The following is a 13,675-nucleotide window of genomic DNA, read 5'->3' as shown; positions in this document are numbered from 1 at the left end:
TTTTCTACTTCCACTGCACTTATTAGTTTGGAAAGAGCTTCTCAGTGCTTTGGGTCTGATGTCTGCCTGAACTGTGATGTTCTCCCATTAAAGCAGTCAGTTGTTCAGCTAAATACTGTGGTTTTCAGAGCAGTATATAAGCATATGTGAAACTGCCTCCTGATAAGCTCTTTGCAGACACTGAGTACAGCAGAGGCCAGGCAACAGCCTCCAACCAGGTGTATCTAATTAGGGTTCAATCCCACTGCAGGTACTATTCACAGTGCCCCAATGGTGGAACTTGTAGTTTGGGAGAGCAGTACAATGGTTAGATACAGAAGAGGAGTCAGCTGTGTCTGGATTCTGAGCGTGAAAATAAGTGCAGGTGAAAAATGGGAACATAAGGCCATTAAAAATATATGGCTGCCTTTTATGGTTCTCTCAGGAGAACAGAATAGTGTCTTTCTGTTAAAGTCTCCAGAAGCAGATTTTTCTCTCTGGAACCAGGATGTTAGTTTCCTAATATTATTCCAGTCATCCTTTTTACTAGGCTTTCATGCTCTAAAAATAATACAGTTTATGCTATGATGTCTCTCTTCTCAAACTCCATTATCCACAAAATCCCAACTTCCAGCTAATCAGAAAAGCAAATTGCTACTAAATTGACTGGTACACAATAATCAAATTAGCTTCAGGAAAGCTCAAGCTTTGGAGATAAGAGAAACTCTCCTTACTTTCACTTTTCCAACCAAAATTGTGCTTTTAGATAATAAGAAAACAGTTTTTATTTTAAAATATGCATATGTATATATTAAATCATTCTGCAAAGATATCCAAAGCTGGGCTGATGAGATTCTTACCAGAGAATATTGCCAGGTAATTATTAAGTAAAGGAAAACACGCTCCTGACTTTGAAGTGCAAGATTATACTAATCTCCGAAGGCAAACTGTAAATACAGCTGCTGGTAGAAATTCAGCACTTCTTAATAGCACCAGTAGGGAAGTCATCTGTGTACTAGCTTGCAGTTGGACATAAGGGTTTCATGGCCAACTGTATATGTCTGCTCTACAAAAAAAAACCCAAAAAGTATTCTTTGGGTGGCTCTGTGCATGCATACATCACTAGAGTGTGAAATATTTGTATTTTGCTATTGATATTTGGTTTTTTCTTCTTAAGACCCTCTACAGCCCTTCAAACTTAATATAAAACTGAAGACCACATAGCAGAGGCTTGGCAACTAAAAAAAAAAAAAAATTAATTATTTTTATAAGGTTATATAACACTGCAGTTTTAACAGGGTTAAGGTTATAAGAGGTTTCTGTGGCAACCCTTCTGTCAGCAAGTGCCCTGTCCTGGCATCTGGGCATGTTTGGGGCTTATGACTGACTGCAAGCAATAGTAGGTTAGAGTAGAAAAAGAAAAAAAAGAGTGATACGAAGTTTGCATGTTACTCAGCATTCTTTTATTAAAAAAGAAGCATGCAATCATTTCCGCTGAAACTTTAAGGTATTTTAGCATGACAGTTGTGTGTGTGAAGGCAGATAGCTGGAGCGTGAGTATGTGAGGTTTCCTGGCTTCTGACTGCCAAAGCGGACACTCCAATATACCATGCCCTCATGTATGCTTGCATAACCTCTCTTCACCCTTACAGCTCCGCAGAAAAATCTGACCTAGCTGTGTCAAAATTTATTAGCAAAATTGATTTCCATAACAGGCCATTGACTTGTTTTTGCTTAGCAAAGTGTCTTTAGAAATAGCCATGTCTGCAGAGAGTCAAACCTGAACAGCTAAAAAACCACTTCCAACTATTCCAAACCAAACCTGAATTTTAGTGATTTTGACTGTTGACGTTTTGTAGGAAAGGACCTGGTACTGGTAACAGGTAACAAGCGCTATTTGGGAGGAGCTTGTTGCTGGTCAGCGCATGCAATCGTTTGAACACCTGAATGGGTGTCACATTTGGAAAGACACTGATGTCTAATTTTTTAATGTCAGGCACCTGCTGCATGTACCACTGGATATGGACCTAAAGTAAGGTGATTCTGCAAAAGTCAAAAAAACCCAAAATGAACTGTGTGACCCACATCTTTTGAACAGCCCCTTTAAATGAGCTGCAGTCCAACATGAGTGGAAGAAGTATTTTATGAAGTTTACACTGAGGCCCTGGTGAATTACAGGAGCAGCAGCAGGTGATAATGGAAGCAGTTTGAGTCACAGGTGGGAGAAATTTGAGCTTGGTGGGAACTGCAAGGTTGCTTACTAAACAATTCTTCAAAGCTGGTGTTGTTATGAGAATTCTGGTAGTAAGAGTAAGTAGAATTGTCCTTAACAGTTCTAATGCAATGATGATGACATATGTAAAGGGTTTGTTTTAGTATATAAATACTTCTACTTCAGACTATATCTGGCAGTATCTTTTTGCTTGATAGCTCATTTAGTCATTCATTTCATTGCATCCCATACATGGCATGCTTCCATTAGCATGATTAATACCAATTTCTCTGCAGCCGCTGTCTCAGCATGAGTAAGGTCATGACTGTATTTCCTTTTTAAACAGGAGAGTGTCGAGGCAGGAGATAAGGAGACAACTGGAGTTGCTGAGAAGGAAAGTGAGGTACATATGAATATATTTGAGTATGGTTATGCTTTAATATTTTCAACCATTGCAAAAAATTTGTCATTTGCACGTCATCAATAGGCAGGCCAATACTGCAATTGTCACCTATCTGTGGTGTCTAAGTCTAACACTGCACAGATATATTTGCACCCATGGCATATATTCTAACAGATCTCCTCTCATTCAATGCACGATTTATCTTAGAAACTGCCTGTTGCAGCAGTATAGAGTGATAGATATTTCAGGGCAGCAAACAAAGCAGCTCCATGGCTAAAGGAGGAGTAATGCTGTTTCTATTGACATTTGGAAATACACTGCATAGATTCCCAGTAGCTTTTACAATTTCTGTATGTTTGTTTACCTAGCCTTTCTGTAAATTTCTTTATAAAAAACCACTATGATTAATTGTTTCTTTTTCCTAGCACAATACTCCCTGAGCTAAAACAGATACTTAGAAATAATCATGTTACGAGTTGGTTTGCTAAAGTGTAGTCTGGCATCATTAGATACAGTTAAAATCAAATTACAAAGCAAATGGAAGGCTCAGTGACATACTTTAGGCTGTGCATATGTGGACTTGAATGATTGCATACGGCTTATATTTCTTTAGAGGTGATAAAAGTACTTACTCTGAATCCTTGTATACTAAAGTGAAACTGCAATGTGTTCAAACGTGCACAGAGGGCAGCACAAGAGGAATGTTAAACTCAGGGATAGAAGTATGGACTGGGAAATAACTCCAAATTACTAATCACTCAGGATATGTATCTCAAGGTGCTAGCAACCTGCTTTTTCATTGTTACTCATTTTGGTGCCATGGTATATACAAAAAGGTAATGAACTGGTTTCAGAACATGCTAAGTTCAGCTGTCCAGGCTTAGGTTCATTATCTTGCGTAAAACAACATTAGATCTTCTAGAGTCAAGGATTTATCTGTGGCTGTCGGGCATACCAGTGTCATTTGGAAGTGAATTTGGAACTCACTGGTGCTGTATTCCTCACCAGCACTGCCACATCCACGTGGAAGCCAGTGGAATTGCATAGGAAGAAAGCACAGAATAGGAGTGGTAGATCAAGCCCAGCTTGGTGTGGACACAGTGCAAGAGTGTTGTTCCTCTAGCACTGCCTTGTCACTCCCAAGAAGTCTGGTTCAAGAAGAAATACGCAAGAAATGCCTCACAGTTGTGCTAGCAGCAAGGCTAAGTCTTTGAAATCTTCCCCCTTTATTCTAATACTGCTTGTTCATTCTCTTATCTGAGAGTGAATTTGCCTATGTTCTGTTTAAAACAGTATTACTGTATGCAGAAGAGCTGCCATAAGAGACGAGGTTATTTGCTAAGCCAGTATTTGACTGTTAATGGAGCATGGTCCCTTTGATACTCTGTAAGTTGCATACGAATTCTTCAGAATTTTCCAAGACTTTGCAACTGATGCATTCCCTAAAGTATCTCTCTCAACATTACTTAGCTTAGCTGTGATTATAACCAAGTGTCATAAAAATTACCCATTCCTTTCTAAATCCAGCCATGGGACAAGAGCTTCAGCTCTGGAAGATGAGTGTATCTGAGGGAGCTCCTCTGGCAGACTCCAGCAGCAAGCTTGGTACCCCTTCTCCTCTTCCTGGGCTCATTATTGCTACTGCTGAGTCTGTGGCACTGTGTTGGTCTGAGAGCAACATTAACGAGAATACAATTGTGTGGATCAGCTGCATCCTGGCTAAAGAAGAGTTCACATCTGTGCAATTAAAACAGTCAAGTGGTTCTATCACACCCCTCATTATACTGGGTGGTTCTTTCTTTCTTTCTCCCGTGTGCTTGGTGTAATAAGACAGCGGTCCAAATTTCAATAATACTGCTAGACATAGCTAATTTGGAATACTATTAGACTGTCTAATGTTATTAACTACCTATATAAAAGAGATTTGTAGGAGTGGTTTTCGGTATAAAGTAAGGTAATACAAGTACCTGTATCTGCCAGGATGTGGTTCAACATAGCTGGGTATGAATTCAAGCCTCCTGCCTTTTTTCTTTTTTTTTTCCTCTTCTGTACTAATCACATACTTGAGGCTGATAGTTTCATTCTGTGCTACCTTACATGCCTTTTTATAAAAGCCTTTTTTAATCATCTAGATTTTATTGGATTTGTACTCTTAAGACACATGAAAGAATGATTGTGTGATTGTGTGCTGTGGTATACATTTATACCACAGCTACATTTAGTAACTGTGATTAACGCAGATGTGTTTCATAACTCATGACTGCAGGTTGTGAGTGTGTCAGGTCACCCTTTCACTGTGGGGCATTTATGAGCTGACTCATGTGAATTAGTATTCTCCTCCTTAGTAAAATAAAATGGTCTATACAAATTCAATAAATAGAAAAGTTGTTGATCTTAATCAGAACAGATAGCAAGACCAATTTCTGCAGCATACTCTTAGAAATGCATGGTGTAAAATCAATCTGATGTGTACTGCATTCCCACGCTTTTCTACTAGCCTCTTCCAGGACTTTAACATTCATCATTTGTTTGTATGTCTTCCTGGATGGATCAAGACTGCTGAAATTGGCAATACTATGAGTGGCAGACTTGCATGCCTTATAGGAGAAAATGTCGACATCTGACCTTATCTGTTGATGTTATTTCCTCTACAATAGAGCATCCTTCAGCAGCAGCAGTTTCAATTTAAATTAAAGTTCCCCAGTGATTTCTATAAATCCATATAATATTTTCTGTCTTCACGGATTTCAGGAGGATTTCTTTATCACATCAGTTAATAGCAGCCAATAGGAGTAGTGGTATATTTAATATTGCTAAAAAACAATGCCTGAAGAGTGCCCTTGAACAATTGCTAAGTTCAGGTAGTGGAGTTAGCCTCATCCACGGGGGAAAGATCTAACTGAGGAAACAAAGAGCATCAGAGTATTCATTGGATATCAGAGAAATTTCTGCTAACTGTGGCTTGACATTGGTAGTATATCAAGAAGAGTTTTCCTTCAGTGTTTTTTCGTTATCCTTGAGCCATCTGCTGTCAGGTAAAAATTCCATCTTGAAGCTAATTAGATTAAAACAATGAGTTTGGTCATTTATGTTCAACAGTCCAAACCTTAAGATTAATCCATTTTAAGTGTATACGCAATATGCTACTGTAAGCAGTATATAACAATGCAAATATTAGGGGGATGCATAAATCACAAGTGTCTTGGTTTAAGACAGTTTAAAAGGAGAACACTCTGGAATGAGTTGTCTCCCTTTATAGGTTCAACCAATCCCTTTTCGCCACTAGGAAATGAATGTGGGTAGATATAAGTGAAAAAATAATAATTTACCTATAAGTGAAACAGCAACAGGCAAAAGCTAACAATAAATAACTGCTAGATACAAAATAGCTAAATCATATGAACCCTGTAGAACAGGGAGAGATCCAAAATGCCAGCAAACACCCTTTCCTGAGATAGTGCCCAACAGAGGCAACTGCATAGGAAAGACAAAGGGTCAAGATGGCATCCAGGAAAGCAGGAGCTCATTGCAGGAGCAATTCCAGTGGCAGATGAAGACCTGGCAGCCCCTCTGGGGTGAGTGCCCTCCTTGAGTGAGGTGAGTGCAGGGGACAGCAGGGCAGGCAGGGCCAGGCAAAGCCGCTGGGCAGAGGCTGCTCATGGCTGACAACAACCTGGGCCTGAGCCAGGATTGCTGCACTATTGTCAGCACAACAACTCAACTGCAGACAGGCACCTGCAGTGTTCATCCCAAGGCAGCTCAAAGCCTCCAGCTTCAGTCCCTCGAAGACAAGGAAGAAGACAAAAATATGAAAAGAGAAACCAAAAAGGAAAAGGCCTCTGCTTAAGCAATGACCAAGCAGGCAGCAAAGCAAAAAACATGCAGCAAAAGGGGACAATCTGCTGGCTAGAACAGAATTTAATAATGCCCACAATAGCATCCCATCCCACTATTTCTAGCTGCAGACAGTAACAATTTGAGAAACAGGGAATACAGTAACCTTTTGAATTACCCACAACAAGTAACAGTTTCTGCTGGATGTATCTTTTATGTATCTTTTTCACTGACATAACTGTCGATATTTGCGGTTAATTTTTTTTCTGATATTTATCCAGAAGTAGAATATACTTGCTTCCCCTGACGTAGGAGGAAGGCTTACATTTGTAAGCCTCTCTGTTAGAAAGGCATGCGTAATTAAAACTACAAGAATTTTGAAGTCAGGCAAGGTCTGTGGTGAGGTAGGTGACTTGAAGGCTTGAAGTCTCTTCCAAAGAACAGATTCCGTTAGCCGGGTCCTGTGGACCCCTGGACAGTTTGCAGGCTCCTCCTCCTCTGCAGAAACCAGTGGTAAATTTCTTTCACAATACAGCTGAAAGACAAGGGATAGAAAACAGCTTTGGCAAACAGTTACTCCACTTGTAACACCTGAGGACTCTGCTAAGTTTTGCCTGGTGAGGTTTCATAAATGTGTCTCTCACTTGTTAATCAGCTTCTCTGAACAAGCTTGTCCCCAGTGCTGCTGTTCTCCATAAATCAAGAGGACCACCAGTGAGCTCAAGACCATAGGTCAGGATCACACAAAGAGGTCACAGAGCAGAGGATGGTCCGTGTTCTCTCCAGCAAGTGTCTGTAACTCATATCCTGAAAGGTCCCTTCCTTCTGTTTTTAGGTGGCACCTGTTAGTGAGAGGACTGCAGCATCAGAAGACAGTGCAGCTGTGGCAGCAGGAGCTGCCACCACTGAGCAGGAGGATGTTGCTGAAGGTGATAAATCTCAGGGAGAAGAAAAAGAGGCTGATGTGTCTCAGGTAACTCATGTCAGTGCATGGGAGGGTGTGTTACGGGAATCAGGACAGATTCAACACCCCAAGAGAGGCAAGGCTACTGCAGCTCTGTCCCCCCAGGTTCAACCATTACAGATTCGACCAGTAGCATGGTTGATGTTCTCTTGGGATGGCCCTAGGAAGATCTCACACAGGTTATCCTTTATTCTAAGTCCTTACTTTGGGTTGTGCCTGCCTTTGTGTCTCTGTACTCCCTTAGGCTTGTAAAAATGGGACTTGATGGCCCCATGATGGTGCCTGTGATGTCCTTGTGAGCAGCATGGGCAGTATATTGTTTGGGCTGTCCCCTACTGTTGCCTCTCTGTGCTCCTCTGTGGAGGTAACATCACATAACATAGCAGGGCTATCTAGGAGAGAAATAGGCAGAGAAACAATTGGATTTTTCTTTTATCCTGGCAACATGTCCTATCAATACCATTACTTTGTTTCTTGTAAGTCATGGCAGTCAAGCCATGTATCCTTATCAGGCCTGCTGCCTTTTCCTCTGCAACCTCTGAGGAGCTGGCCAGCACCTGCTGGAGCAGACCCTGTAGCTGGGCAGCCAGTTAACACCTGATTTCATGGCATATTTTATTTCATCTGTACATCAGGATAAGATGGTCCAGAAGAGTGAACATGTTTTGTTCAGTTTGGGTGCTCCAGCAAGTTTTGTTAAATGCTTTTTTTTTTACTGGGATTCGTTATTGGTCAGATGCTACTTAGATTTTTTTGCTTTCTCTGCTCCCAGTTACATTGTTGTAAATCAGGGGAGATCCCTTTAGTCAAAGAAATAGGTCAAATTTCCTTCTTTTATCACCTTCTATCACTATTATCTTGCTGACTTCAATTTCCAAATAAAAACAGTACAGTGACTACTGGAACTACTGGATTCACTCAAACCTGCTGAAACTAAAGAGCAGAATGAAGGAAAAAGGTCTGGTAATTTCCAGGAACACTGAAAATGAAGCCCAAGATAACTACAGAGATTTTTTTTATTTAGTGCAATAATGTGTAAAGTAAGTTTAGGAGGACTAAGGGGAGCAGTGGTAACAGGGAGGGGATTATTCCTTGACATTCTTGCACAAATTTGTTTTCTGTCTTAAGAATTCATGGTAGAGAAAAAAAATAATTTCCCCTCTCTATGTATGCCCTATGCAATAAACAAACAATAGTGTTTTCCTGCTTGAAATAAAGTACTAAATAGTTTTGCATTTCTTTTCTGAGGGGGGGTTGTTTTTTGGTTTGTTTCTTTTCCTCAGGAAAAGGTCAGCAGCATCCCTTCAGTAGTAATAGAGCCAGCCTCAAACAATGAGGGGGAGGGAGAAGAACACGAAGTCATCATGAACGAGTCCAAAGATGCCACAATAGAGATGAGTGCTCAGGTCACTGACACTTCTCTCAGTGAAACTTCCCAAGCTGGAAATGATCAGAAACCCCCTGAAGAAATCCAGGCTGTACTTTCTCAAGATCAGCCTGTTCCGGCAGAAGATGCAGCTTCAGCAATGCCACCTGGTTTTCTCTATAAGGTCTGCTTCTTCATTCTTCTTGTAGATATCTCTAGCTTCTGTGGATGTGTCTTATCTGCACAGGTAGTGTCAGGATTACTTGAGGGCAAAGGATTCTTAGTTTATTAGCCACATGCACACACAAATGCATGCAACTACAACTGTAATATTGTGTTGTTGCTTCATAAATAAAGTCTGAGAAGATAAATTTTCTGCATGCTTGCTGTGCATATCCTTATGTAACTGTAAGATTCACTAAAATACAAGAACCCTTGAATCTCACCAAATGACTGCTGAAAATCAATATATTGAATAAAACTGCACTGCCACATATTTAATCAGAAATATTGTTGATATATGCTAATGATATATCTGATATGCTAACAATATATTTGATATATATTTGATCTCTAAGGTCCCTTGCAAACCCAAACCATTCTATGATTCTATGATAATTTTAAAAAATAGCTTTTTTTCTGGCCTGAAAATCTGTAGCAAAAGTACTGATTCTATTGAAACCCATGGCTACAATTAATGGTAATGAAGCCAAAATGTCGTTCAGTAACTTTAGTAATAATATAAACTATAAAGGTAACCAAACAGAAAAGTTTAAAGAGGCATAAGAGAAATTCTTTCCTTGGCTGGCAAAAACCCCAGGGTTTCCTGGGTTACAAGGTTCTTTGAAAATACTTTTCATTTAGAATCACTGAGCAGCAGAAAAGCTCCTTGAGGGTGGATGAACTTTACATGCTTCCTACTATAATTTGCATAGTTCAGACTAATTAGTCCCATAGCACTCTCTAAGTAGGAGATTGTTTTTGGTCTATTCTCATTGCTCAATATTTTCTGCAAACTTTATGGTTAACAGTAGGGTAACCAGGATCATGCAACTCAAACATGCTGACATAGTTCATCTTTTGCTTTTCATCCTACTCTCTTGGGTCAAAGATAGAAAAGGAGAAGGAGAATATAGACTTGTAATCTGGTTTTCAGTGCCACTTTCTTTCGTAATTGCAGAGTTCTCATGAACCTCTCTGTGCTTTGAGAAAATTAGGTTAGCTATCTTTTAAGGAGATAAAACCATTTACTTAAAATGGTCTGTTCACAATGACATGCCGATCTCACCAATGTTTGAATGCTCACCCCTTTGAAAGGCAGATATTTTTTGCATACCCATCTGCTGGTGAGTGGGAGTTCCTTCCAAGGCAGTCATTAAGTAGGGTTCCACTACTCACCTCTTTGATCACCTATTGCAATAGGTACTATGTGACTGACTCAAATTTTTATAGATGTTCACAAGAAGAGTAATACAACAGTGGCCACAAAAAGAGAATGAGAGAATAAGGTTCCTGAGACTCTTTCTCAATTTTGTTTGTAAAATCATGCCACCTGTAACGATAATGGGTAATTGAAGAAAGTTCCTTACATGGGAGGAATGACAGTGGCAGGCCTTGTCCAAGAGGCAGGATGTGAGGGATGTTGCAGTATCATCTGTCCTTGAGATCTTGTAATCTTGGGAAAGGATCTTAAGTTTCTTCTGATAGCCTCAGGGAAGGAAACTATCCTTAAGTTAGGAGCTGCATAAAAAACTGACATGAATCAATGCCTTTATTATCAATTTATGCCAGATCAAAGGAGGTGATTCTGTTCTTTTGAGATCCCACCTGGAGTGCTGCATATAGTTCTGGTGTCCCCAGCATAAGAACAAAACATGGAATTGTTGGAACAAATTCAGAGGAGGGCCACAAGGTTGATAAGATGAGTGAAACAGCTCTGCTGTGAACATAGGCTGAGAAAATTTGGGCTGTTCAGCCTGGAGAACAGAAGGTTCCATGCAGACCTCATGGCAAACTTACAGTATTTGAACAGGACCTATAGGGAAGCTGGGGAGGGACTCTTCATCAGGAACTGCAGTTCCTTGTAGGACAGTAATAGGTACAAATGAAAGAGCAGAAATTTGGATTTGATATTAGGAAGAAATTTTTACTGTGAGGGTGGTGAGACACTGGAACAGGTTTTCCAGGGAGATTGTGGATGCCTCAGCCCTGGCAGTGTTCAAAGCCACGTTGGAATAGGCCTTGAGCAACCTGGTGTAAGGGAAAGTGTCCCTGCCCATGGCAGGGGAGGTTAGGACTGGATGACCTTTATGGATTTATTACAACCCATTAGCATTCCATGACTCTGTGATAATTTGAATGTCTATAGCTACATGTTTGCATAAAGACTAATTTTTTTTCGGTCCAGATTTAACAGATTATTTTGTTGAGAAAGTGTCTTCATTTAGATCTATCTATATGTGTGGTGTTATTTTCTTTAGGTTGAAGTTCTACACGATTTTGAGGCGGCTAACAGTGATGAGCTTAATTTAAAACGAGGAGATATTGTGCTAGTGATTCCTTCTGAGACCACAGCTGATCAGGTAAAGACATGTGGTTCTTGCTTTTGTTGATGCTTTTCTTTGTCTCAACCTTTTTTTTTCTAACAGATTATAGTTAATGGGAATGTGTATTCAAAATTATGCTACTGTAAGAAAACACAAAGGTTTTCCTTATGTCTTTGTATGTAGTTTCATTTGAGACTAAATGGCACAGTTGACTACACCTGAAGTCACAGATACATGTTATTGGCAGGATCTGACCTCAGCATATTTTTAGGGGGGGCGGGGTTTGCAACATTTTAGTGGATTTTATACTGACACACAGGTTACACAAAGATTTCATGCAGAGGATGACCTACAAACTCTGGTGCATTGTTCTATATCATGTTGTCTTAACATTCCAGTAGAATTGATTACATGCTACCTAAATGTTCAGAGTTTTTATGTGTATTTGTAGAAATAATGCAACTTCACCCACAGAGAGCACTGAGAATGCACACAAATTGTGATGTTCTATAGTCTAAAGGTATAGAGATGTTGCTCTGTTATGGGCCTCTCATAAAGATAAATTTGTCCCTCGGAAGCCTGAAACTGAATTTAACAGCAGTTTCATTTCATTTAAGGCATCTAATTTTGTTCTAACGTTGCATTTCAGGTGAATTTTTAAACAATTGTATTCTGTATGTTAAACTGAATTGCAGTGAAGTATGTATGAAGTATAACATATATACATATATATATATACAGATAAAGGCTGTATCGCGTGCTTGCAGTCACTTGGTCTCACAAAACTGTGGTCTGGCAGAACAGAGAAAATGGTCTGTGCAAAAGTAGGGGCTGCTTTTTAGCCATTGTATTCTGAAACATCTTCAGATCTGAATCTCATAGTGAGGAATGGGCAGAGACCTGAAACTTAAGAGACACTGTCTTTTTCTTTGCAGGAGGCTGGCTGGTTGACTGGCATTAAGGAATCCGAGTGGCTTCAATACAGAGATGCAAATAGTTATAAAGGACTTTTCCCAGAGAACTTCACACGTCATCTGGAGTAGTTCTCCCAGGCAGACAAATGTAGTATGAAGCTCAAGTCAGTAGGTTTTTAACCTCTTCAAAACACAGGAGCCCATCTTTTTGTAGTTTAAGCTGTTAATGGTTTACAGACTGGTGCCAGACAAAGCTAGTTGAAGCATATCAAATGAGCATGAATGCAAACAGTTAAGCTGTAATTTCTGAAGCAGTACATGGGAAAAAAAGTCAGATAAAAATGAAATGTCCTTATTTGTTCACAAGTATGTGGCGACAGGTTTGTTTGTGCTTCGTCAGAGCTGTGGTGATCCTGTATTTGATCCTTTCCCATGAAATCTGAAATTAGCTTCCTCAATACCAAAACCTTAACTTCTCTGCACTGAGTGTATTGTATTCTGTTGCACTGCAGAAGATTTAATTAATTATCCTGTAGTTATGAAGTCAAACTATTATAAGTTTCATGTGTTTAAGATAGTTAACAACTGCAACATTTTTCAGTGTTATTTTTGGACATGCAAAATATATATACACAAGAATTTATATGTGTATATATAAGTGCATATGGCTATATATGCATTTTCACAACTTCATTGTAGTTCTTTAGCTGTGTAGTATCATCCAGTACATGCATTGCTCTTTCACTGTCTGGCATTACAGGAAATGGTTTTGTTCAAAGCAAAACTAGCTGCTCCATTGCCAAAACATGATACAATATCTGTGTTTGTAATGTGAAATTTTCATTCTTAGATGATGAATAACATCATGTTCAAAGCCGCTAACCTTTGAGAAGGCATGGCTCGGTCTCCTCTTCCAGCTGCAGTAGCTACAATGAGATAACCTGGAGGGAGGAGTTGTTATGATGCTAATCTATACTTTTTTTATTTAATTGGCTGAACACATTTTCAAAAAGAAACAGAACTAATCTCTGAGAATAAATAAACACAATATATTTTCACTATATGTATTTATTCAGTGTACCTTCACAGAACCTTTTAAAGTAAGATATATAATGTATCCTGTATCAAAAAGTCATCTGTAACTTATGTTTTCCAGTGCTGTGTCATTAAAAATAAACCTTTGATCCAAAGAAGCTGTTTCTTCTGTGGTGCTTTTGAAGTTTTATAGGAAGTCCATATAATTTATATATTGTATAGTATATAATCTAATCTTAATTTAACACCTCTCTTTTCAAAGGAATACAGCAGAACAGGTGCAACATCTAAATTCTTGCTCTCAACTCTTGTGTTGTGGCCAAAGTTCCAAAAGGTCTTGAAACCCCAGCTCAGCATGTCTCTCTGCTGCTCTTCCTGTTCCTGACTCTGACCACCAGCCAGTATCTGCCACTGAGGAAGGG

The 13,675-nt window shown here is 39.5% G+C and overlaps 1 protein-coding gene across 4 annotated transcripts in view; it reads left to right on the top strand.

Moving 5' to 3' along the window:
• The window catches only part of AMPH (amphiphysin), a 112,518-nt gene extending 99,160 nt beyond the window's left edge, over positions 1 to 13,358 (top strand). For 3 of the 4 annotated variants that reach the window (XM_083865412.1, XM_083865410.1, XM_083865411.1), the window contains 5 exons: positions 2,538 to 2,594; positions 7,264 to 7,401; positions 8,676 to 8,942; positions 11,239 to 11,340; positions 12,240 to 13,358. In XM_083865412.1, the coding sequence (XP_083721538.1) occupies positions 2,538 to 2,594; positions 7,264 to 7,401; positions 8,676 to 8,942; positions 11,239 to 11,340; positions 12,240 to 12,347 (672 nt within the window). In that variant the 3' untranslated portion in view covers positions 12,348 to 13,358. The remainder of the gene's footprint in view (positions 1 to 2,537; positions 2,595 to 7,263; positions 7,402 to 8,675; positions 8,943 to 11,238; positions 11,341 to 12,239) is intronic. The other variant, XM_083865413.1, reaches the window with a different exon arrangement.
• The last annotated feature ends 317 nt before the right edge of the window (positions 13,359 to 13,675 follow it).

Source organism: Zosterops lateralis (genome assembly GCF_965231275.1).
Source record: "Zosterops lateralis genome assembly, chromosome: 1".
Taxonomy (NCBI): domain Eukaryota; kingdom Metazoa; phylum Chordata; class Aves; order Passeriformes; family Zosteropidae; genus Zosterops; species Zosterops lateralis.
This window is presented reverse-complemented; position numbering and strand designations above follow the sequence as displayed.